The sequence below is a fragment of the Ambystoma mexicanum genome, chromosome 5p (genome assembly GCF_040938575.1).
Source record: "Ambystoma mexicanum isolate Mex_15411 chromosome 5p, UKY_AmexF1_1, whole genome shotgun sequence".
NCBI lineage: Eukaryota > Metazoa > Chordata > Amphibia > Caudata > Ambystomatidae > Ambystoma > Ambystoma mexicanum.
The window spans coordinates 1,098,143,374-1,098,168,375 of record NC_090930.1 but is presented as its reverse complement, the minus strand read 5'-3'; the positions used below and the strand labels follow the sequence as shown (position 1 = coordinate 1,098,168,375).

At 44.5% G+C, this 25,002-nt stretch overlaps 1 protein-coding gene across 1 annotated transcript in view; it reads right to left on the bottom strand.

Annotated features, from left to right (window-relative positions):
• Nucleotides 1–25,002, bottom strand: part of MBOAT1 (membrane bound O-acyltransferase domain containing 1) — a 773,590-nt gene that overhangs the window by 565,577 nt on the left and 183,011 nt on the right. The window contains exon 2 of the mRNA XM_069613577.1: nt 15,418–15,563. Within this exon, the coding sequence (XP_069469678.1) occupies nt 15,418–15,563 (146 nt within the window). The remainder of the gene's footprint in view (nt 1–15,417; nt 15,564–25,002) is intronic.

Here is a 25,002-nt window from a genome sequence, read left to right as displayed (position 1 = left end):
TGGCCATGATGCTGGGGTACGGAGAAATTCCTTTCAGTGGGAGCTGGTCTGGTCTGCAGAGAATGCTATGATTTTAGTGCGTTCTGTTGAGCGCCTACAATGTCATGGAAGGGTTCAATGAATGTCACTCAGTCAAAAGCTCGACTCTCTAGCTTCACTCCCCAAAGTGAACCCTTCAGTTCCAATATTCAAAATATGATCAGACTGGGGTTTTCCTGCAACAATACAGTGATACTCCTGCATTTTTAGGTAATGTGGATAACATTTTGTCAGAATTTCCTTTTATGATTTCTGGATTTTTGTGGACCAGTACTCATGTATTCTTTTACTTGAACCTTGAGGTTCGACTTTTAAAAGACAACAGCGCGTGACTGCTGTCACTACCCATTTCAGGGCTACCCAGTACTGGATCCGCGCTCACCACACTACCATGATAAGACTCTTTTGTACAAAAAGACACCTTCGCAAACGAGAGTTCTCCTATCGCCAATGCCAATGAATGTATAGACATATTCTCTAATATTCACCTTATCTACAGGTGCTATGAGATCAGATGGAAATACTTCCACCTCCATTTCTAATGCATGGTCCTCTTGCCCGATCACCCATTTCTCTATGCTCTGTTGCCCACAAATTTCTAGCCCAATAGTGCAAACACCTTCGACTCCCGGTCTATCAGTCCTTTAGACAACAAATGGTAGAAAAACTTCACAATTTCCCTGGCCTTCTTTCGACTGCCAAGAGTCATAGAAAGCAGGTTTTTGAAGTGACAGCTGGAATGCATTCTGTGATGTTTGGCAAGAAGTGGATTGTTTCTTCACAGAACCCAGAGATATTTGAGCAGTGATATGTTGTCCACATACAAAACACATTCGCAAAACCAAGTATTTACATAGAGGTCCATTTATATAAGTAACCTGTGGTTTGATATAGTCATTATGTAAGTATTTCCACCTCCCTCCCTCTTTAACCCCCCCTATATCACATCAGGAAGCTTAAAAAACAAGCACTAAAGCCAGTGGCAACCTGTTAAACTCTTTCCCCTCCTACCATAGTAATCAGGCCCAGCAGATCAAACTAGGTAGATTCCTGTCTGTGATTATATATCATAGGTTATTTATAACGTGCTTAATACCCAAAGGTTTCTAAGCGCGGACCCAGGGATCGAACCTGTGTTGCTCCTGTCATCTTGCTTCCAAGGCAAACATGTTGCCGCTGAGCTATCCTCTCAAGAGTATGATAATACTTAAGTCATCGTCATGTCCTAAGATTTCCCGCACTGTCTCACCCACTTCAGTATATTCAAGATCCCACTCATGCCCTTAACACCATGTTTCTCCTTTGACTCTTGTGCAAAGAAAACCTCCAATCTTTATCTAAGTGAAGAACGCTTAAAATGACTTTGCCCTCATCAACAAGTGCCACTTACTCATTGAGGGAAGCCACAGCTTAATGGGTGCAAAACAGGAATCAACCCAATATATACTCTACTCACCTCATCATTTACTGGTTTGGCTATTAATTCCCACTCACTACACGTCAGTAACCTCCGAGTGCACCTGGAGGAAGGCCTTAAAGTGATAAATCAGATAAGTATCCTGTCCATCAGCACCTTCTACCAACTAAAACTGCAAAAAAAAAAGTCTTTATAATACCCAAACTCATGGGAAAAATCAAACTATGAACTGGTCTATGGAAATGGCTTGTCTGAATATCAACACAAGCCCTAGAACCTCAAAGACATCCAAAGACTGGCTAAGGAACTGAATAAAAGACACAGTATATCTTCCACCCAGGTTAATGTCTACTAGCTTCCTATTAAACCAAGAATATGACTGGACAGACTGACTGGAAGGAGGAGGGAGGAATAGATGTTTACAATCAGCCAGGGGGCTGAGGGTCCATCTGCCTATAGCGCCCCAAATCTAGTGATAAAGAACCTATCCCTATTAACAGGGTGAGGGCATACAAGCCCTCAAAAAACTCCCTCATTTATTTTATATGCAAATAGGCTTAGAGGTCTACACCCACATGCCCTATATACATTTGCAAGCCTGACTTGGAGGGAGAGTGTCCTCTGGCCCTTAATGCCTGTTCTCAGGTATAGTTGTATTTTGTATTAATTCATTTCTAAGTCGTTTTTGCCAAAGCACTGGACACAACAAATCAGTTCAAATTAATGGTTTGTTAATTTAAAAAACTAAATGAAGGAAATTATAACATGTTAAAAAGCAAGTAATATTTAAGATGTGTTTGGAAGAAGGAATAGGAAGGGATAGACCCAAACTGGATCTGCAGAGAATTCCAAAGTTTTGGGGCTAAGAGAGAGAAAGATGGAAAGCGAGATTCAAAGGATAGCCAATGGAGAAAGTGTAGGGAAGAAGTAATCGAAGCACAGGGAGAGATTCTGCATAGAGTGTCAATAGCAGAATTAAAGAGACAACGAAGAGGAACAAGATAAGAGGCACGAAGACCAACAAGGAGACAGGAACAATAGTCAAGACGAGGAGAAAACTAAGGCATTAATAAGAAGTTTGGAATTTGAGAATGGGACAGGCTTTACAAATTGGAAACAGCAGAGATGGCTATGTTTGAGATGTGTGGCAAGAAGGAGAGAGCGGAATCAAAGAGGACACCCAGGTTCCGAGCATATGTAGAGAGTGGAAGAGAGGCGGGGGAAAAGAATGGATGAGGAGTGTTGGGAGGTGTGATGGTAGAAGCCGGAAAGAACAGGATTTCAGTCTTTGAAGCACTAAGATGTAAGATGTACAAGTTCATCCAGTATTGGAATGTAACAAGACAGTCAGAGATGGTAGTGTGAAGGGTATCAGAAAAGCAGAAGGAGACAAAGAGCTGAGAACCATCTGCATGCAAATGTGAAGAAACATTAGAAGGCAACGGGGAAGTGTAAGGGGAAAAAAGGAGAGGGCCCAGGACCGAGCCTTGTGGAACACCATGTGTCAGCAGGAAAGTAGAAGACTTTACACAATTCGGGAGACAGACAAGGAACAGCTGGACAGATGTTATTTGAACCAGCAAAGAACAGCAACTGAAAAGCCCAAAATATGTAGAGTAGAGAGGAGGGTAGTGTGGTCAACCGTATCAAATGAAGCTGAAAGGTCAAGGTAGGGTAAGTATAGAAGAGGACTTAGAGTGGCAAGCGAACAGAATAGAATTAGAAACAGCAAAGGGCACAGTTTTGGTGAAATGAAATGGGCGAAAGCCAGATTGTGTTTGTAGGAGAAGAGAGTTAAGGTCAAGATAAGATGTGACTTGGGTATACACCATCCATTCTAGAATTTTTGAAAGAGAGGCGCCAAGAGAGATGAGACAAAAGATTGAAGGTAAGAACGTGTCTAGAGGTGGTTTTCTCAAGAGAGGCAGGATAACAAAGTTTTCAAAACCAGTGGGGAAAGTTGCATAAGAGAGACAAATTGATGAGAGGGGTCTGAAATGGAAGCAGGAGAGGAACAATATCTGTAATGAGGGGCAAGGTCCAAAGGTGAGGTGGTAGGGAGGGCTCTGGCAAAGAAGGAAAAAGTGTCACACTTAGAGAGAGGGGAAAAGGATGAGAAGGAAGAAGAAGATACAAGAGGAATGCATGAAAGAGACGAGATGCTAGAGGTCTGTAATAGCGCCACTTTAGAGATAAAATAGTTAGCTAGATCTGTAGGAGTAAGGAAAGGGGCCAGGGGAAGGAGAGGAAAAATGTGCTTACGTACTTAAAAGAGGTGGTGGGGGGAATGGGAGTATGAAAGAATGATATTGGAGAAATATTATTTTTTGGCATAGGACAGGGCCGAATCATAGGTAGAACGGATAGACGAAAGAGAAGCAAGATCAGAAGGTGAGTGTTTTTTCCATTGACGTTCAGCTCACCTAATTGTTGTGTGTAAAGAAAGAGGATCCAGAGTCAGTCAAGTTTGTGAGGTTTGCATGAAAGATGGAAAGGACAAGCAGGGTGAAGAGCATCAATAGTAGAGTTAAAAGAAGCATTAAGAGAGGAGACAGCAAAAACAAAAGCAAACTTAGCAGGCAAAGGAAGGGAGGAAACCAGAGCTGGTAAAAAGACAGACAAGTCAAAGGTTCTGAGATTGCAACAGAGGAAAGTTTATGGTGGGATGGTGGGTACAGGCAAACAGGGAGGAATAAAAACGAGAGCAAGCAGTGATCAGAAAAAGCGAAAGAGGTAATGAAAACAGAAAAAGTTGAAGAGAATATAAGATCAAGGGAGAAACCAGAAGTGTAGGATATTGGGAGAGGTTTAATTAATCCAGTATAAACAGAAAAGGAGAGGAGGCATGAGTAGTTGAGAGAAGGTTGAAGTTACAAAGAGGAAAGAAGACTGAAGAGAGAGGGAGAAGACATGAGAGGATGCATTGTGATCTGCACAGAAAGAGGTAAGGACGACAGGAGGGCAATATATAATAAGAACGTATATGTGATACAGTTTAGAGAATGAGAAGAAATGATATTCAAAGGTTGGAAATTGTGGCAAAGATTAGGGGGGAGGTAGGACAGTATAAGAAGAGCGATGGAGTACACTAATACCGCCCCCATGGCACATTGCCAAGGGGAGTGAGAACACTGATCGTGAGTGAGGCAGATGTACCCATATCTGTAGGGGAAATAATGAATTCAGCGAGACAGAGGAAGGGCGGGTTAAGGCGAAGAAAGTAATCAACGATACTGTGCATTGTATTAGAAATAGAACCCATGTTTAGAAGCAAGGAGCAGGTATTGAAAGGGATAGGAGTCAAGAGAGAAGAGCTGCTGTGGTATTAGGAGGAGTGGTGTGATGGATGCGTTGTACATTGGACTGGTATGAAGGAAGACATGGCTACAAGGAAAAGAACGGGGGTAGTAGTGAGAAATAACCGACAGATGGACAAAGAGGACATAGCCATATGAACAGTTGGAAAGCCACAACGGAAAAGGCGGTACTGCAATGAGCTTGTGACCAGCATCATGTTAGAGAGTAGCAGAATGCAGAGGGGGACAGAATCATGGCAGTAACAAACAGGACCAAACAGGAAAGAAGAGGCCCTAAGAATGACACCTTTTGAAAGGGATGCCCATGGCCCAGGATGCCCTAGGAGGACTTTCTGTTATGCAGTCACGTTACAACTGCATGTCGGGGGAGTGGGGTTGCGGGTCGGATGGACTAGCCCGCATCAGTGACATGGACGGTAGCAGACGTCAGCAACTCTTCTACACAGCGAGACGGCAGGCAGCAAATAACAGAAGCAGTCAGGTAGGATCCAAATCCAGGAGGCCAGGTGCTGATTAGCAGGCCCTGGGCAAGTGCAGGCACCAGTGGAGGACTTCCTGATATGCAGACATGTGGAGCTTAGGTGAGAGGTTGAGGGTCTATCATCCCTCACAATTCTGAAAAGGTTTCTAATAGTGCTCTGCAGATTCCCCTAACTCTGTGCAATGTGGTTTGTCTTTCACATTTCGGCACACGTTGGGTGCTGGTGAGTGTGAAAAGGACAGTTCTTTGTTGCGCACCGTACATCTGCCCCAGCTAATAGTGTTTAAGGGCAGAAGAAGAAAAGAGATAAATCCTGAAGTGCTCCTCTTTGGTGCCCTCAGACTGCATCCAAGCGCTTCACAGGCGAGGGGTGTTGTTTGCATATTTCGCGCCAGGTGGTGATGGCACAATATGTTATGGTCCCATTTGTTTCTTTCCTTGTTTCTTCCTTTCTTTCTTGCTTTCTTTCTTTCTCTTTCACTCCACAAAAGATTGATCGAGAAGTACACACTAAAACCAATACAGTCATAAAAACAGACGTTACAACCTAAATTCAGAATAGAAAGCCTGCCCCTAATTTCACAGTTGTACATGAATACAATCCCAGTGCCCAACAAACAACTGGATAATTACACATCACTAAAAAGAGAAGAGCTGATCGGTAACCCAAAAAATTAATTCCATGTAGAATCGGAAGGCAAGGTCTCGGCTCTATGTCCTTATACACTGGGCAGAAGTATATATAATGTGCCACATCTTCCGCTGCACTTGGATCACACTTGCACCCAGACGACTCTTTGCTTTTGCTCTATTTACTGGATTTGCTCTTTAATGGCAAAATGTTTAATCTGAATGTTACCTTCCGAGATTAGGATAGATAAGGCTCACAACCCAGAGTCCACTGGAGAGATGCATGTGTTCGCACCCTAGTCTTCGCAAGCTCTGAACCTTCTCTCTGTCTAATGCAGTTTTCGGGGGGAGTAGAGGTGCTTAAGAATGTTTTCCAAGCTACAGTTCAATTTGCAAGGATTCTCATACCAGTCAGCTAACACCAGCGATGTTTGCTTTTTCTTTTTCACGTAAGCGAGCCATTGGACCTTATATGCTACTTCCTTTTTTGCAGATCCTCCAAAATAGTTTGTGTTAAGACGGCCTGAGGGTTAGTCCAAATTGAGACCCATACAAGAGTAGTTTCAGTCTCAAGTAATCCAGTAAGTACGCAGCTTCCAGCTCTAAGTGGCGTGAGAAGGACAGGACCCCTTGCAGGACTCCCAATAGTTTTTGGAGAAACTCATTTTCACAGCCCTCCAGCAGGGACACCTTGATTTAACCCCAAATGCCTGCACCTTATGCCATGGTTTCCACCGTTTTGCTTCTGTAAATTTGTTGTATCGAAAAGTGCCCAATATGTTTGGCCAAAATAAAAGAAAGAAGCGTATGCTTGCTTCATACGAATTAGCACTTTTTCGACATTGTTTTTTCATAATAGTGAACCAGTAGTCCTATCTGGATACCCATTCCACCATTTGGTGTTTACACCAAATAACAATAGTCAGCAGTTTCCTTTTCCACACCATCATCACTTTGAACTTTACAATATTAATTGCTAAACCTCTCCTGTCCATGATTTTGGTGAATTTATTGACAAGAGAATGGAGGATCTTTGCGATACCAGCAAGCACGGCTGCATCATCTGCATAGTGTAGAGGTAGGTAGGAATGACCTGCTACCCTTGGGATGTCATTGATGCCGTAGCTGGCGGCAATCAGATCATTGATGCATAGGTTGAAGAGAAGTGGGGCCAGTAGACACCCCTGCTGTGCTTCTCTCCCTGATGGACACTATTTCTAGATGCATTCCTGGGGAGTAGCCACCAGAGTTAGCTGGCAGTGTTGCGAGTGCCTGCAGTCACTGAATACCTAACGAATTCATGAGCTCAGAGCTCGTGTATGGATCCAGTGTAAATAGTTCTGAACCTCATATAATGAGATGAAAAGCCTGCTGAATGCATTTCACATTACTAACACAGAAAAGTAGTGTTTGTCGTGCCTGTGATGTGATTTCCTTGCCTCCATTGAATTAGATGTTCACCTAATGTCCACATTGGAAGTGGCTATGTCTATCAATCGTTGTCACTTTTATGGGCCTCCTAACTGTCCCTGGTTAGATAGGAGAAGGCACTTTTACAATATAGGAAGGCAGGATTTACAATGACATGGTGTTAATGCTTATAATTCAGTTGGCTCTTGCCATGCCCCTGTCCTGTGACCAACACAACTGCGCTCACGCATTTTCAGAACGCAATGTGAGAGGATCAAAAACACTAACCTACCAGGGGTGGACTGGCCTACAGGGAACTCTGGCGATTTCCACGTAGGCCTCTGCACCATGGGCCCTTGTACACGCATTTCCAAATTTTCTTATAGGAAAAGGGTTAGGCCTGCTCAAAATATGTTATATGGGGCCACTTTGAAAATTATTTCCAGGGCCTCTTTTGATTCCCAGTCCACCTCTGTCACTACACAGGACAGGTTGTTATAGATTGCTCCAAAATTATTTTCACAAATTAAAAAGAAGATCATCCTTGCCATCCATAGACACAATACACAAGAAATCCAACTCTAAGCCTTTGTTAAAAATGTAACTGCAATGTTTAGTAACTTATTTTGTACCTATAACTTTGGTTTGAAAAAATAATTAAATTGAGATTTTATTTCACGCTTCATGCCGGACACAGCCTCTAAGTGCAGGACTGGGATTCAAACCCTTGAGGTCAAGGACAAGTCTGTTCTGGATAAGTTGTAAAGGTCAAAGAGTAGAGGCAGGAATATTTAGAAAGAGGCTGTTGCAATAGTCCAGCCTAGAGAGGACCAGAGCTCTGGAGACAGTGACATTCTTGGGGAAGTGAGAAAAGGAAGAATACCTCTGAGGAGGTGCAGCTGATAGTTTGACTTCTTAGAGATGTGAGGCAAGAAGGAGAGGGTGGTGTTGAAGATGACACCAAGGCTCTCAGCCTCACAGGAAGGAGCAGGAAAAGGGCCCAGAGTGGGCGGCCAGAGAGAGAGGAAAAGATGGAGTGGGTGTCCCAATGAGGAGGATCTCAGGCTTACTGGCATTAAGGCAGAGATAATTGGTGGCCAGACAGTCTGGTGTGAGAGAAGAAGCAGAGGTGGATGAGGGGAGTGTGAAAGAAAGCGGAGTGTTATCCGCATAACATTGAAGATTGGAGCAGAAAGTAGCGATGCGGTGGGCAAGAAGTGCCAGATAGTGGTTGAAGAGCCAGGGACAGGGGCTAGACCCCTGGGGAACACCACAGGTAGAGAGAGAGATAGAAGAAAGGAAATACACCAGTTGGACCTGAGACGATCGGTCGGTGAGAAAAGAGGTCCACCAGGCCAGGGCCTGATCAGTAATACCAAAGTTGTCACGGAGGCGATTGAGCAGGATGGCATGGTTGACCATGTCAAAGCAGAGGGTAGATTGAGGAGAATGAGGACAGAAGGGAGATTAGAATCAAGATTGGAGAGCATGGTGGCAGTAACCATGCAGGGGCACAAATTAGGGAGGGATTGCACTTTGCATAAGATCTTCAAATGACAAAACAAGCTTCAGTTACTAAGGAAATCAATGATCACCGGAAAACCAGTGCAAATAATATCAAGCCTAACCCACAAGTTAATCACCACCAACAGAATGAAAGGAAGTAGGCCTAGAGTTCTCAACCAAATGAGTTGTCCCATAGGAAGTCAGTGGCCAAACAATGGCTACCCCTGTTTTTCTCAAATTGGGTTTAGCCAATGGCTGCTCGTCCACCTATCAATGGCAAGCCATGCATTTCCAAAAGATGTTCCCATCTCCATCCAGCTGGAGTACGATTTGGGCATTATGGGGATAGGGATAAAGTATGAGGCCAAAAACATTGTGAGTCAGGCATGCAGCCGATTATTAATATGCATAACAACAGGGTAAATAGAGAACCACTGGAGCGCCATACAACTCAGATCATGTGGCCTGTAGACAAAAGGGTAAATCATGATTGATTGAGAGCAGCTAGAGAGGAAACTGAGGTGCCACACAGGGGCACTCCTTCCCATTCCGGAACCCTCGAAGCCTTGTAGTAATCGCCCATTGTCATCAGTGCGTGGCAGATAAGTCCAATAGGAGAAAAGCTGCTACAGTGCTTACCGCAAAACTGAAAGTAGGACTGATTAATTGCTCCTGGCTGGGTGAAACCCTGATTAATAAAAAAAAAGCCATAGAATTCAATACAATCCTGCACCTCCCTGGTCACCGAATTTTCCCTAATCTTAACCAAGTAAGAAAGAGGGGAAATAGGTCTAAGATTAGCTGGATCCAGATGTGTTAAAATAGAATGTCTGTGACACACAGCCCTGTCATGTGTGTGTATGCAAATTCACAAGCACTGCAGCATGTGCGCACTGGGCCTATGTGCCCAATTAACAAGCAATATCAAATTTCAAAAGTGCAGGAGCTCACAGATTGTGCCACCCCCAGGGCTTTGAAATGTACAGCAGACTGTAGGTAGCCCACCCTGAGCCTCGTGGTGAGCATGTGAGCATGAGAGTGTCGGGTACTATCAGGTTTGTCAATGCAGGTAGCAAGATCTTTCTGCCCACCCATAAACCCCTGGATTGAGCTGCCACCACCTTGTTCCCTTGAGAGTCCCTTTAGAGTCAAAGGATTGTGAAGAATGCCCCCAGGCTCTCTCCCAAGGTTTAAACAAAATGAAACAGTCTATTAATGTACTGAATGATTAATTCCCCCCCGTTTCTCCCAGTAAACCCTTGTAAACATAAATATCTGGTGTTTGATGGCACTTGAAGATACACTCACTTGATAGCCATGGGTGGGGGTCAGATCTGATGGCAAGTGATGAAGGAAACTTGTTGGTCAACGCAGAATGCTGTTCCAAGTCAGACAGTAACAAACTGCTCCAGGAAAAATCCTTGACTTACATGTTCCAAAGGGAAAAAAGTCACCAAGCCATTTAAATGGGCATCTCCCAAAAAGAGGGCAAAGTTACAATCCTATCCAGTCCCAAGGAAAATCAAAGAGTGCAAAAGCCAAGGAAAAAACAAGTTCAAATTCAAGTGCCACGATGGATAGAAGCCACATCCGTCCAGGTGCAAGCCAGTAGCAGCAAGAGAATACAAAGAATCAAGCAAGAACTTCATAGCGGGGGGAAACACAAAGGCAAGTCAGGCAGGTCCGGGTCCAAACAGACAACTGGCAGCAAGATAAGGGAGTATAGTAGCGCTGCTCACACTTCAGGGTAGCCCTAGAGAAGCGCAGCAAGTGCAGCAAAACAGTGTTTTTCTTCCACAATTGTGTGGTAACAGATGTTGTGCGATGTCAGGCCTACATTGCGAGGAAGCACAATCTATGCTATTTGTGAGTTTTATTATGGTATTGTTGCGTTCCCATAACCGCCAGGGAAAGAGTTAGGACGGCCAGGTGACCTGGCCACCCTGCCTATGCTCTAGAACCTGACAGACGGTACAATATAGACTGCACCTACCCATGTGGGCATCCCAGATCACCCTTAAAGTTCTCAGTACTGAATTTAAATATTCAAAAACTGACAGTGCAGCTTCTGCTGCCTTACACTATTTGCTTATGTGACCCAGAACCTGCTTTTGGAAGGGGACCAACCCTCTTCTCCACAAGCACTAACGTGTAACTACAGGTTGTGATAGGGTCAAGGACAGGACCATGTCAAGAGGGTTTGCAACCCCTCTCAAATTGGGCATGAGGCATACCAGTGTGCCTCCAGAGCCACTCCTTCCCCAGGGGTGGGGTGAAGGGCCTGAGAGGGACTATGTCTCTGTATCCTTTACATGTGCCTGGCTACAAATAGTAAGTAGCACAACCCCATACTGGTGGTGCCCTGTTCTGGATAGTCTTCTCTTTCTTCTCTTCCAGGAATCTAGAGCCCAGAAGTCCTTGCGGTGGAGAGGGACTGCACAATGCACAAGCTACAGAGACATAGGTGAAGAGCAACGCAGCAGAGCAGTAAGTGCTGCAGACCAGAGAGCAGGAGAATCATGGCCATGCAAATAAGAACTTTGAAACTGACCAGTTTTGTCATGAGCTGGCACTACAAAAGTCTTGTGGATCCGGTTTTGAGAAGCAGCTGGGGTCAAGAGGTGCTTTAAAGCCTCACACCTGTATGACACGACCGTGGGGAATAAGCAAGGTAGTGATGGGACAGGGGAACCAGGAGGGTGCCAAGACCAATGGAAGGGAAAAGGGGGACGCAGGGAAAAGGGCAGTGTGGGTGGTTCGGGTGAAGTCAAGACAGGAGAAGCAAAAACAAAAGACTGGGCGGAGTAATTACGGTACAGCAGAGCATGGGGGAAGATTAAAGAGAGTATGTGTAAGGTGAAAGTAAGTGGTATTGGATGAGAGTGCGTGTATGGTGAGTGAGTAAGACTGGGTGGAAGTGTAGGGGAGTATGTGAGGCTGAGTGAGAAAGGTGAGTGAGAATTAAAGGAGGGTGACTGAGAGGAGAAGGGATGGAGTGGCGTGTATAGTGGGAGAAGGGTGTAGTGGAGAGTAATGGGAGGAGAGTAACAAGTAGTAGAGTGGAGAGTAGTGGGAGGAGAGGAGTAGTAGTGTTGAGAGTAGTGGAGAGTAGAAAATGGAAGGAGAGTAGTAGCGGAGTGAAGTGGGGGATTAGAAAGTAGAGTTTGCAGTACAGAGAGAAGCAGAGAGTAGCAGAGAGCAAGGGAGAGCAGCAGTATACAGAAAAACATCTGAAAGACAGAGAGGGCGAGAAAGAGCACGGAGGAGAGTAGAAGGAAGGGAAAGGAAGGAAAGAACATCAGGACGAGGAGTACAAGAGCGTGAGAGGGAAAGAACAAGTGAGACCTGGGTGACTGGAGGCCACCCCTTCTTATTATCATTCTTCCTGAGGGACCTCAGGTTAGGATCCACCTGGGACTCCCCAGCTGGAATAAGAGAGATAAGACGATTGCCTTTAGACTATCACCATCAGTCAACCAAATTTGAGGTAGTAAAGGCTCCCAATCTCTAGGGGATTATTGGTATTTATGGCCACCTGAGCCAGGAAGGGAAAAGCCCCCTGGAGACGAGAGAGGGATGGGCGGCCCTTAGTACACCCTACTCAAACATTTTAATAAAAACACTTCAACTGCCTTCAGGAGCAGCTGTGTTCTTCAGGCCATATGTGACAGGGTGAGCAAAGAATGTTTGCCCCCCACACCCTCTTTGTCTGTGCATTTGATTGTATAATTCAAACATACACAACACAAGCTGGCACACATTTATTAATAAAATAAATCTTGAGCCATTGCAGGACAAATGGTCCCACTGTGGCAGCGTAGCAGGGCTCAGCAGTCCCTGTGGTGCAGGGGCCCCAAGTTCCTGAGGCCACCCAGGTCCGGTGGGGGTTAAAGGGGCCACAGCTTACCCCACCTAATTGAGAAGTTTTTTTCTACTAAGGGCAAGCCTCACACTGAAAGAAAAGCATTTTCAAATTGGTAAATGTGTAATATATTTTGCAGAAAATGTACTGTTAGGTGAGTATTGTGATAAACGAAAACCAAGCACACTGTGCATTATGTGCTCACAATAGATGCATGCTTACATCACTATCACATATTAGTTAAAAATGTTCTTTGACTTTATGCAAAGCAGCCAGGAGCTATTGTGCCATTTATCCGCATCCCCTTTCCCATAGGAGATGCATTTACAAAATAAGGGAGATTTACTTACTTATTAAATTGTTTATATACTGAGTGAGCGCATTTTTTATTAATAAACAGTGATTTATTTACAAACTGAGCCAGATAAATGTATTTAGACTATACAGATTTGATGCAAGCAAGCACGCCAAAGATCATGACGAGTGACCCAAAACACATGATTGCAGTGCCTCATGATTTTTATTATTATTATTATTATTATTATTATTATTATGGTATTTTTTTAGATTGGTCCTAGTTTCAGGCAGCAATGGAAAGCTTTACAAGTCATGGGGGTAAGAAAGCACAGGCGGAGGGAAGCAGATCACAAGGGATCCCTACAAGGGAGTAAGGCGCTAACAATGGCGGAGAGGGGGGGCAATTTGGCACCAAGGGCCGGATCAGGGGGCAGGACAGTTTGTCCAGTCTCAGGTCAGGCCGAGAGGGGAAGGTGTGTATACCTAGGTGTTAGGAAGAAGCCCGTCCTTAAACAGACGGATCTTGAGCTCCATCCTGAAATGTGAAAGCGAAGGGGCTCTTCTGGTGTGAACGGGGAGGAGGTCCCAGACTCTCGGTGTAGACAGTGAACGCCTGTCTTCTGGTTCTTCCCTTCCTACAATGGCAATGGCGTAGCTTATGTCTGCACATGTCCTTGCTTCTGATGTTTGTGTGTGTGGGGTGAAAGGGTGATGTGTGGGTGTGCACAATGTATCCATGCGGCAGTGGGCTGCATCATGGAACTTATTGATAGTTACAATGCTAGCATAAAGCGTTTGGGAAACACCATCCAATTTGCTATATTGGGAATTTGGGTATATTTTATGGCTGAAGCTTCATCAATGTGATTTAAAGTGACCATGTAAGTCTTGACTGTGTTCGCAACTTCATAACAATTATTTACAGGGACCCTAATGGCATAGGTTGTGGCTGCAAAATCAAAGTGCCTTATACTAGGAATGCTACCCTTTATTATAGACTCTGCATCATGAACTGATATATATACTGGCAATGCTGTGATATATTGTGGGTGCAGCTACATAAAAATGACTTCCAATGGTAATGCTGGCATATGATGACAACTCAGGCATCATGAGAATCTTGTCAAATGCTCCTCTGTACTGTTGGTGGCATGGTATCTACTAGATATTTTCATGCATCGGCCTAGAAAACCAAATGTAAACTGTATATGTTTTGAACCCTTTAGTCTCAATAATTATGCTGTACAATGCACCATTTCAACAGATTATTTTTAAAATGTTCTCAGAAGAAGCACATCATTTCCCCTACATGAGTCGGGACACTCTTGCTATGCTATCTTGCTTGTACTAATTTTTGGAAGATGTTTGTGCCCCTGTACTGAAGATATTCACCCTGCTGCCACTGACCTTGAATTATTTACAATTCCAGTGCCCCCTCAGATGCTGCCCAACCCCCTGGCATCAAAAACTGCTTCTGCTACTGTCATATGCATAATAATGTTACTGGCCGCACACAATGGTGGTTAGAACATTTGGGTGTCAGTGCCAGGTGCCACCCACTTTGTTTTTCTGTAAGATTGGATTCAAACCCTTACATCTTTCATCAAGTGCAGTCCACATCAAGCAGCATTAGGCATGAGTGGTGGGCCAAGCTGGCCCAAGAGTCTGTTGTTAAGACTCCGTTAAATCAAGGTATTGAACTCAACATATGGCCTTGGTGCCCATATTGCTCCCAGGTAACCATGTATTTACAGGAGCATGCTCTGAACATACGACATCTCAGCAAAGAGGTCATCCCATCTCCTGAGCTACCTTTGGAGCTTTCTACTTTAGGGCTCAAAGAATTCAACAATGGATTTGCTTCCCGAATACTGCTCAAATTCTCTGCATTACCAACAGTGCAGTCCATGCATGTGACTGCACGGCCAAGAGTGGCCCATTTCCAGCACCACTCACGCTTCACGTACTCTCATTTAGTGTGTAGAGTGCGGTCAAAAACTAGAAACTGCCACTTAGGGGGCAGCAAAGGTTGCAGACCCTTTCACCAAGGGGGCAGTGGCCCCATTTTCCCTGTGTACTCGATGACTTAGTTTGCCATCCCCTACACCACCTTCCTTTCACCATCTGCTGGTAAGGCCTCCCAGAATGTGTTACTATTACTCTGCAAATTCTTCTACGTTACACTGCCTCGCTTCCAACACGTTTTCAAAATAGACCTTTCTTTCACCTCTATCCCAAAAACACATCTATACTAAAAATTGGTTACAGGTTGGGCTTCATTTGCCCTCTTTCTGTCTTTGAAATCATTGATAATCAAGGCAACACTAATTAATGCATGTTTTTTCTTTTTCTTTGGCAGAACAAGAAAAGAAAACATTAACATCATTTTAAAAAGGCAGTCACTTTATTTTTTAGCTAACATACAATCATCATGGTTATTTAACAAAATGCGTCTTACCATCCAAAGCAAAAGACAGCAAAGTAGATCCCAAACATGGTGGCACAAGCATGGCGTACAGCACAACTGGCCTTTCTGGGGCTCAAGTAGATCCGAAACCAAAAAGCAGCGAGTAGAGCGAGCAGCTGACAAGCTACGAAATTCACCTATTCCAAAAGACAAAAGGCATTTGATTTTTCATTTCTTTTAAAGAAACGCTATTATATTAAGATAACATGCAGTTCTTAAGGTTGAATAGAGAATGTTTCATAAGAGTCATGTTAAAGGGTCTATATAGTGAAGGAGTCTGCAGCCTTTGGCTTTCCAGGCGTTATGGACTACAACTGTCAAAAGCCTAGTCAGCATAGTTAATGGTGAGGGATCATGGGAGTCAGATTCCAAAACATCTGGAGGGATGCAGGTTGCAAAACACAGATCTAGTAATTAAAAAAAACATTCCCAGTTCTATTTACCTATACCTGTATCATAACCAATTATAAACAATAAAGATTAGTACCCGGCGGGGGCTTTGCCCTTCCAGCCAATGGGGAGGCTCGGAGCATGGTCATTACCATATGGAAATTCCGCCACTCTGAGCCTCCTCAGGGCTGAAGGCCGCCATCTCCCCGCCGGGGAACAATCCCCCTTTGCCTCAGATTGTTCTCACTCCCCCTCCCACCCCACTTAACTTTTTCTTTATGGTCCTGATCAGGAGCAGACACGCTGGGAACAGTAGTGTTCCTGGCGCATCTGCTCCCGATCTGCGACACACCATGGAAAGACAGAAGGGACTACCCTTCTCCTGTTCCATGGTGGCCATCTTTTCTTTTCTTCTTTTTTTCAGGAGTTGTGAAATGTTTCACAACTGCTTATGTGCTTATGTTGTGAAATGGTTCACAACTCCAAAAATATTCTATTAGTACCCCGGTCTAACGGGCTGGTGTACTAATAGCAAAAAAGTCCCTCACTGGGCAGGGGCATTGCCTCTTCAGTTAATGCCGCCCACCCCACCAGCTCGGGGCTTTTGGGGCTATGTGGTGGCTAATGTCACAATACCGGTCCAAACATAATCAAACAAAGGGGCATTCTAGAATCCTTGTTAATATTGGGTGCTGATGATGAAGAAAGAAGAAAAGAGAACAGTAGTTCCTTATGTACATTAGCCTTTTCAATTAATTATGATCTTGGCTACTTCATTTGACCAAACTGTGTGATCCTGCGTGCTAAACCTTTGTCTTAGTGAATCACTTCCATATTGGCAAATATGCCTAAAAAATGCTAACCCTAACATGAGTGACATATAAACGCTGGATGCAACACATTCACGGAGGACTCTTTGTGTAATACCAGGCTTGAAGCTGGAATGCCTGAATCTTTTCAGACCGATGGGAAACTACCTTCAGGAACCACTTGAGCCTGTGAGGAGTCTCTCCCCTTTGGCCTATTCTGATGGGAGAACCGCCATCGAAGAGAGGGGGAGGAGTCTGTGCGTGTGAGATCATTTGGAATTAGCGTGTGTTGTACATGGGTGCATGTGCTTATTTCCCTAAATGTAAGCTGTTAGTGCAACATATGGCACCTCTCCTTCCCCTCCAAGTCACTTTTTATCCGTTCACCTATCATTCCCAATCGCAACGCACCATCAATTGGATGGTGAAACCCAAATAGTATCAATTTCCACCCCACAAAAACATCTTATGCCTTACACAGACTATGTAATGCAATGCCATATATAAATGTGTCACTTGACACAAAAGGACCAAATGGAGAGGGGGGATCTCATATCTGAGTCTACCCTTATATGTTCACACATTAAAGAACTCAGATTAGCCAATTCTAAAAAAGTGTTCCAAAAATATATTATTTTTCTTTTTTTAGATTCAATTTGTCCTCTTGTGAGGTACTTGAGATTCCTTTAAATGCTGCTTCAAAGATGAAAAAAATTATTTTTATTAAATTTCTCTGTCCACAGGGTGTTAAAAAGAAATACATGTAACCGTATTCCTATTGGATACCTATGTTCATTTATCTCAGAAGGTAGTATCCTGTTATTTGTATGTTTTCAAATTGTCGATTAACCCGAACAAACCCGCGGAGCGGAGTTCGGGAGCCGAGTTAGTGGAGCAGTCTGCAGCAGTCGCTGCCTTTAGACGTCCTTTTGAGGAAGCAGATTTTTATTAACCCGAACAAACCCGCGGAGCGGGGAGCGGAGTTCGGGAGCCGAGTTAGTGGAGCAGTCTGCAGCAGTCGCTGCCTTTCGACGTCCTTTTGCGGAAGCAGATCTTTATTAACCCGAACAAACCCGCGGAGCGGGGAGCGGAGTTCGGGAGCAGAGTTAGTGGAGCAGTCCGCTGCAGACCCGGAGCAGGACCGGCATGGAACCGGAGGTCCGACCGGGGAAGAAATCGGGCAGAGCCTCAAACATGCCCCCCACTAACACTATCACTAACACAATCACCGGAAGAGGTAACAAAGTAACAAAAACAGTCATCGAGGAGAAGCTGCTCGTCGATCCTGAACGCCTACGTACGGAGGAGAAAGTACAGGAGATGAACGTGGCTGAGAAAGACAAAACGCAGCAAAGCAGTATGAAGCCGGGAGTAATCCCACCCCGCAACACAGGGGCTGAGACAGGTCCAAACAAAGCAAACCTTACCGAAACCAGTGCGGCCCAGATGGACAACACCATCCCCTCGGACCCTGCAAAATTACCCGGGGAGAGGGAGCAAGCACCTACTAGTTCCCGGACCCGGCCTCAGTCGCCTAGGGGAGCCAGAGAGGCGAGGCCTGCCGACGACGCCGACGAGGCGTTCACAGAGTTTCGAGGCTGCCCGCCCGTAGCCAGCAGAGATCGGTGTACCGCCCTAGAGGCGAGTGCCCCGAGCGGGGGAGCGGTCGGAGGACTGCCCACGCTCGAGGCTGGCCAGAGCACTGGCGGGGCGGGCGACCTCCTAGCCATGGACCGGGAAGGTCCGGAACTGGCAAAAACCATCACAGAAACCGGTGTCGAACAGGACTCTCAAGAGGTAACGCCCGGGACAATCATTATATAAGAAAATGGAGCAAAACCCAGTAAAAAGCCGAGTACGCAGAGTCCTGAAGATTTAGGGCCCACAGAGAAGCTAAACGAAAAAGGTAACGACCAGGCGCCGAGACCAACGGGCACAGACCAGTCCAGAAAGGGACATTTAATAATAGCACAATACCATGCCCTGGACATAGGCGACCCCAGGCTACCTATAACACTGGAAAACCAAGAGCCCATTACAAAAACGACCCCCCAAAAACGGCAAAAACGCAGACATCAAAACCAACAAATAACTGCGCAGTCTCGCAAAGCGAGGCGGAAGAAATCGCCACAGAGGGGCAGGAGAAAAACAAATCAGTTCAAGCAAGAAACCCTGGGGGAAAACTCCAAGTAGTAGCTCAAAAAACCACACAAACAAAGCGCAGAGAACTAAACAAAAAACAGCAGAGAAAAAGAACCATACCAACAAGGAAAGAAGCAAAAAAAGGTCCAGAAACCGTAGGGGATGAACAGAAACTCCCCCCAAATGAGCACGAAATTGTAAAGATCATTAAAAGAAGTAGAAAAACAAAGGAAAACTTACCATATCCGCTCTTCTCACGCCCACTGCAGTCTTTCTTCACTAAACAATACAAAAGAAAATTAACTGCTGAACTAGAAGTTTCCGACGCCGAAATGTTGGAACTAACTCTTGAACAAACAAAGAGCTCCGAACAGAAACATACAGAATCAATCTGGACGTACAATCATCTACAAGCTAGTGTACCCTCGGCCGCAAGGGGAAGCGAGGGCGAAACCACGATCAATGATAAATCGCAAGCCTACCAATTCAAATTACGCCAGGGCAAGACAAACTAATAGGGCCAGCGCAAGCAGGAAACAGGACAACGACACCGAAGAGCCCTACTACCGAGCAATCAGTAAACGGGCAAACAGGCCCAACAGAACAACGACACGCATGGACCTCACCGCATCTACCAATAACGTCTCCAACAAACCCCTCAGAAACAACTAGGGAAACAGAGGCTTTACAACCGAGCCGGGCAGGCGAAAAACAAAAGCCGACAAAGAAACAAAACAGAGTTGAACAAGACCAAAACAGATCCACCGATCGGGGAAACTATGACCACGAGATCCTACAAAAAAGGAGAGAGAACACTCCCTTTACGCCAAAAAACCGCCGCCTCAGCGACATCGCAGTAGGTTTGCAAAAAGCTACCACAAATGACAAACCTGACATGATAGCAATCATGTCGGCAATGACAGTGGTTATAGCTCCTTTCTGCAAGCTTTACGAGGCAATGAAAGAAGACATCAGAGACAACACAGCGGTTCTGATGAACACAATTGCAAAGATCACACATGTGGAAAGTTACATAACGGCAATCGAAGACCAGGAAAAAGGCGCAAAACATCTTATGACTAAGAAAATCGAAGAGCTGGAAAAAAAGATCGTCAACCTAGAAGGACGCATAGTCGACCAAAGGAGGTTGGGAGAAGATGCAACAAGATCACAGCCGGCGGGAGGAAAAAGGGAAGAAAAAAGGCCGGCAGCGCTGACAAACCAGGGGACAAAACAACTCCAAGTAAGCACCTGCCCGGGCTCGAGTATGGTGTCAGGCAGAGTCAGAGAGGAAGTCGCTCACCCTAGACACACTAGCATAGAACAAACAGTACAGCAGAAAGAAACACAGAAACTGGACCAGATTACCATAAGCTCACCACGAACAATAGAAGACTTCCTGCTAGATAACGCCCTAATGAATATATCTCAACAAGCGAACATCTCAATTAGCTCAGAAGAGGACAATTCCCCCCGAAACACAGGAAAATCACCACCAAATAGAACAAGCCGTTACAAAATAACACATGCGACTGATCAAGTTAGATCAAATAGAGCAGAAACGAAAGAACAGTTAAAAGCGACATCGCCGAGAGAACCAAGACCAGTTCAAGGGAGTTCCCAAGAAAAACCGGACCAAATGGAGAAGCAAGGCAACCTCCCAGATTCAACATAATAAGAACAAAACACGCCTTTTCAAACTGGAGCAAAAAGAAGAGGGAAAAAAGCACCTGATCCTAAACCGTCCGACTGTAATGTATTTGATGAAGAATACGAAATCTCTGAGGAACATGGTAACAGAGGACATAAAGCGGGTGGAACCCTATCACAGAAAAAAGTTAGCTAAAGCATATCTACATGTCAAAAGCGAAGCAGTGGAAAAACTTGACGGTACAGCTTTTGAAGAAATGGAGAAAACGGGTTTTAAACTAACAGAAGTGGCAAGCGTGGAAAATAAAAAAGAAGAAACTGAAGGCATTGACCCAAGACAAGGAGAGAAAACAGGTTCGGAAAACACACCAACGAAAATACAGACTCCTGACCCACAGAACCACACAAAAGACACTGACGGGAACAAGCTTTACAAAATGGTGAAGGAGCAATACCAAGCACCTGCCGAAGGGGCAAGAGAGGGAAAAGCAGAGAAAGACATAATAAAAAAGAAATCGGCAGATCAGGCCGACGAAGTCCCGGCAAAAAACAAATGGTATGGCCTATTCAAGCTGGAACGATGCAATGCAGCGAAGGAGAGAGCACCGTTAAACCGTCCAAAGATACTTCAGATAATAAACAACGCAAAGGAGTTGAGACATCTGACGACGAAAGACATCAAATTAGTCGAACCTTACCATAGGCAAGACAGACCTAAAGCATACATACACATCGAAGCAGATAGCAGGAAAAAAATAGGATTAAAAGCCTATCAAGAACTGAAAGAGATGGGCTTTCTGCTAACAGATATAAATAACCAGAAAACGAAAAATGAAGGAAATCAGCAGACACTATTTAACATACAAAAACAAAATCCAAACCAGAAAACCCATATAAAAGAAAATAGCCAGAATCATCAGGACCTACACCTACAAGAGAATAAAGACGCGGCAGAACACCCAGAAGTAAGGAAACAGAGAGAATCAACGCCGCCAGCGCGCAAACTACAAGGGCCATGGAACTGGTTACGCTCAACGATAAACGCAAACAACACCAAATAGCAACGAAAAGGGCCAGTCCTCCAAAACAGCAAGAGCCCGGTAGGAAAACAGGGTCGGCCCGCTAACGAGATTTACAGCCTGGAATCATGGAACACCCGAGGACATAACCATCTTACTCAGACAAGCGACGCAAATCTGGGTCGTTATGACATATTATGCCTACAAGAAACCTGGCTATTAGCCAAACCAACACTTGATGGTTTCACGGTTCAGATTTCTCCGGCGGTCAAAGGCCTCCTGGGAAGGCCCTCAGCGGGCCTTTTGACAGCGGTCAAAACAGGCCGGGGCATGGACGAGCCAAAGAAATGGAAGGAAGCATATGAGATGCTGGTATCGCTGACCACTTGGCCCGCCGAAAACAACAAACAAAGAGGAAAGTGCAAAAAAAAACTCGCCATCATTAATTGCTATTGGAATCCCCAGAGAATGTCAACCGAAACCTTCTGTCTAAATATGGGGAGCACGATAGATCAGTTATATGAAACATTCGAGGACATCAACATCATCATATGCGGTGACCTAAACGCAAATTGCAGGGAGACAAACAGTACAACTCCAAAACGTTCAGACCACTCTCAAAACCGAGGGAAAGCGTGGAACGAACTGATTTCGGGAAGAGACATCCAAAACATCGCAACGCTATTCCCAAACCAAATCAATATTCCGACCTGGGAAAGTGGAGAGTCAAAAGCCTCAATAGACCATATTTGCATGTCAGCAGGCATGATCGACTCGATGACGAGTTTTAGAGTTGAAAAAACCAGCAACATTGATCACAATCTGGTCACCTGCTTGTGGAAAGGTACGAAAATAACAAAACTAAGATACCCTCTAGAAACAGAAGCCAATAACCAGAGCACCAGACTAAAGCTCACAGAAAAGGACATAAAGAAATTTAGGCTTGCATGGGGAAACAAACTTAAGTCAAACAAAAAGGAAGATATAAAAGAAAGACCGGACTACTTACCTTTCCTAGTACTCTACAGAAAACAAAGGGGAAAATCCAACCAGGTCTTCAACCATCAACTTGCTTTCAACAATGAACTGGTGAACCAAAGAAAACTGAGCCGTACTCTAAGGAGAAGAGCCAAAAAATAAAACGCCGAGTCAGACTGGCAACTTTGGCATAAAGAGAGGAAGAAATATGCAAACTGGCTAAAACAACATAAGGCACTTCAATACCAGGTAGATGCAGAGGCGATGATGAAAACTTTGGAGTCAAAAAACTCAAGAGCATTTTGGTCCCTTCTTAACAAATCGACCATTGCGAATTCTGCACCTCTGTGTAATGCAGTATCGGAGGAGAAATGGATAACCCATATCTCATCAGAATTCGAAGAGGCTGAAAATCCAACAACGCTCGTACCGGAAAACACCTGCACAATCTGGACAAATGTAACAAGTCAGGAAGATATAAAAGCAAAGATCATGAAGCTAAAGGCCTCCAGAGCCCCGGGACCGGACGGGCTCAGTAATGTAATGCTAAAACAATTTCCCACACAATGGTCAGAGGCAATAAGCGAAATTTCTGAAGAGTGTGAACATACTAAGAAAATCCCAGAATCGTGGCTCAAAGCGGTCATAGTTCCGATCTACAAAAAGGACGCCCGCGAAGACCCGGCAAACTATAGACCAATCACCCTTTTAGATGTCATCGGGAAAATATACGCATCACTCTTGCTAGACAGCTTCAGGCTTTGGGAAAAGAACGCCAATTTCAAAGACAACCTACAAGTGGGCTTTCAAAAAAACGGATCCACTGGAACAAACATTATGATCATCAACATCCTAACGGCCAAGATAAAAGAAGGGGCCCCAAAGCTCTATTTGGCTTTCATCGACCTATCTAAGGCTTTTGACAAAATAGACAGAAACCTTCTGTGGGCAAAACTCCAGAGCTGGAACTGTCCACCATCAGTCCTGGAACCTATAAAAGCGCTGCACACAGATAACACTGTCAGAATCAAACTCAGTCAGGAAGGAATACTGTCAGAAGAAATCAAGATAACACGCGGGGTCAAACAAGGTTGCCCCCTAGCCCCAACCCTCTTCATTTCATTTCTGAGCGATTTCCAGCACGCTGAAAAAGAAATCAGGTGTTTCCCACCAAAAATAGGCAACACCACGATACCAAGATTACTATACGCCGATGATATTATTTTGATAGACCAAACAAAAATAGGTCTCCAGCGGAAACTAGACAACCTGGCGAAGTATATCAACCAAAACCGCCTGATCATTAATAAGAACAAAACAAAAGTGTTGATTCTAGAAAAAACACAGAGTTCGAAAAACAAACAACAAATATTCTACCTGGAAAAAGAAAAGCTAGAAACAGTTAAATCGATTAAATACTTAGGAGTCGACCTGGACAGCACCAAAACAGCTCAAACAATGCAGCGGACTCTATGGGAGAAAGCAAAGCGGCTAGCATCACAGACCCCACTGGTCGATAAGAAGTTTGGGAAATTCTCCCTGACACCTGCAATCAACTTCTATAAAGGAAAAGTAATCCCCGCTCTGATCTATGGAATGGAAGTATCACTCTCTATGCCAACAAACATCTGGACAAAACTAGAAGGCCTAATATGGAAATCAGTTTTGGGAGTCCCAAATTCTACCTCAATGGCAGCGATAAGAAGGGAGTTGGGCTTGGTATCACTCGAATCCATGGTGGACCAAGCAGCAATGAACTTTTTCAGGAAAATCATCCTGGAGGAGCGCTCCCCAGCCATCGCCATGATCGAAGAGGAGATGGATTTAGCCAAATGTGCAGCCTTGGAAGTATGGAAGGAAAAAAGAAGAGCAAAATTATGAGAAATTGCATGCTCAGAGAAAGAACTAAAAGAAAATCCTGACAGAATAAAGAAAAAAGTAGTCATGATGGACTGGATCAGAACGCTAGATCTCGCAACAAAAAACAAACTCCTCACCCACCTCCCCCCAACTTTCAATAAAGTAAAATCGCAAATCAAATATTGCAAAAAATTCCCAGAAAAAAGGAAACAAAACCTGCTCATAAAAGCAAGATTAAACCTGCTACCTACAATACAAAAGAAATACTCTCGATTAGATCGACCTCAGAGGAGGCAACCTGTCGATTATGTAACAAACCAGATACAAAAGAAACCTTAAAGCACCTGATACTTACCTGTGAAATTAACAAACAGAACAGAAATACGTATCTACTTCCTTTGGCAGAAAATCCATGGATATTTGAAGAAATAGAGTTATGGAATAGACTGATTTCGGGAGAATCCACAAGGTGGTCGATGGCCATGGTGAACCTAATCGAGGCAACTTTTAAGCAGCTAAGAGAAAGCCCTGCAACAGTGACTCCAAGGGTTGTAGAAGATTTGGGCGCATATGATAGGGAGACCTCGGTCCCAAGGACAAACGAATAAACAACCAACAAACTATATCAAACAACTCGGTGCACGAACACTTGGAACAAGGGTGCATAGCCACGGTCCCTAAATCCGAGGCAAGAAATAGAGACAAAGAAAGAACGACAGAAGGAAACA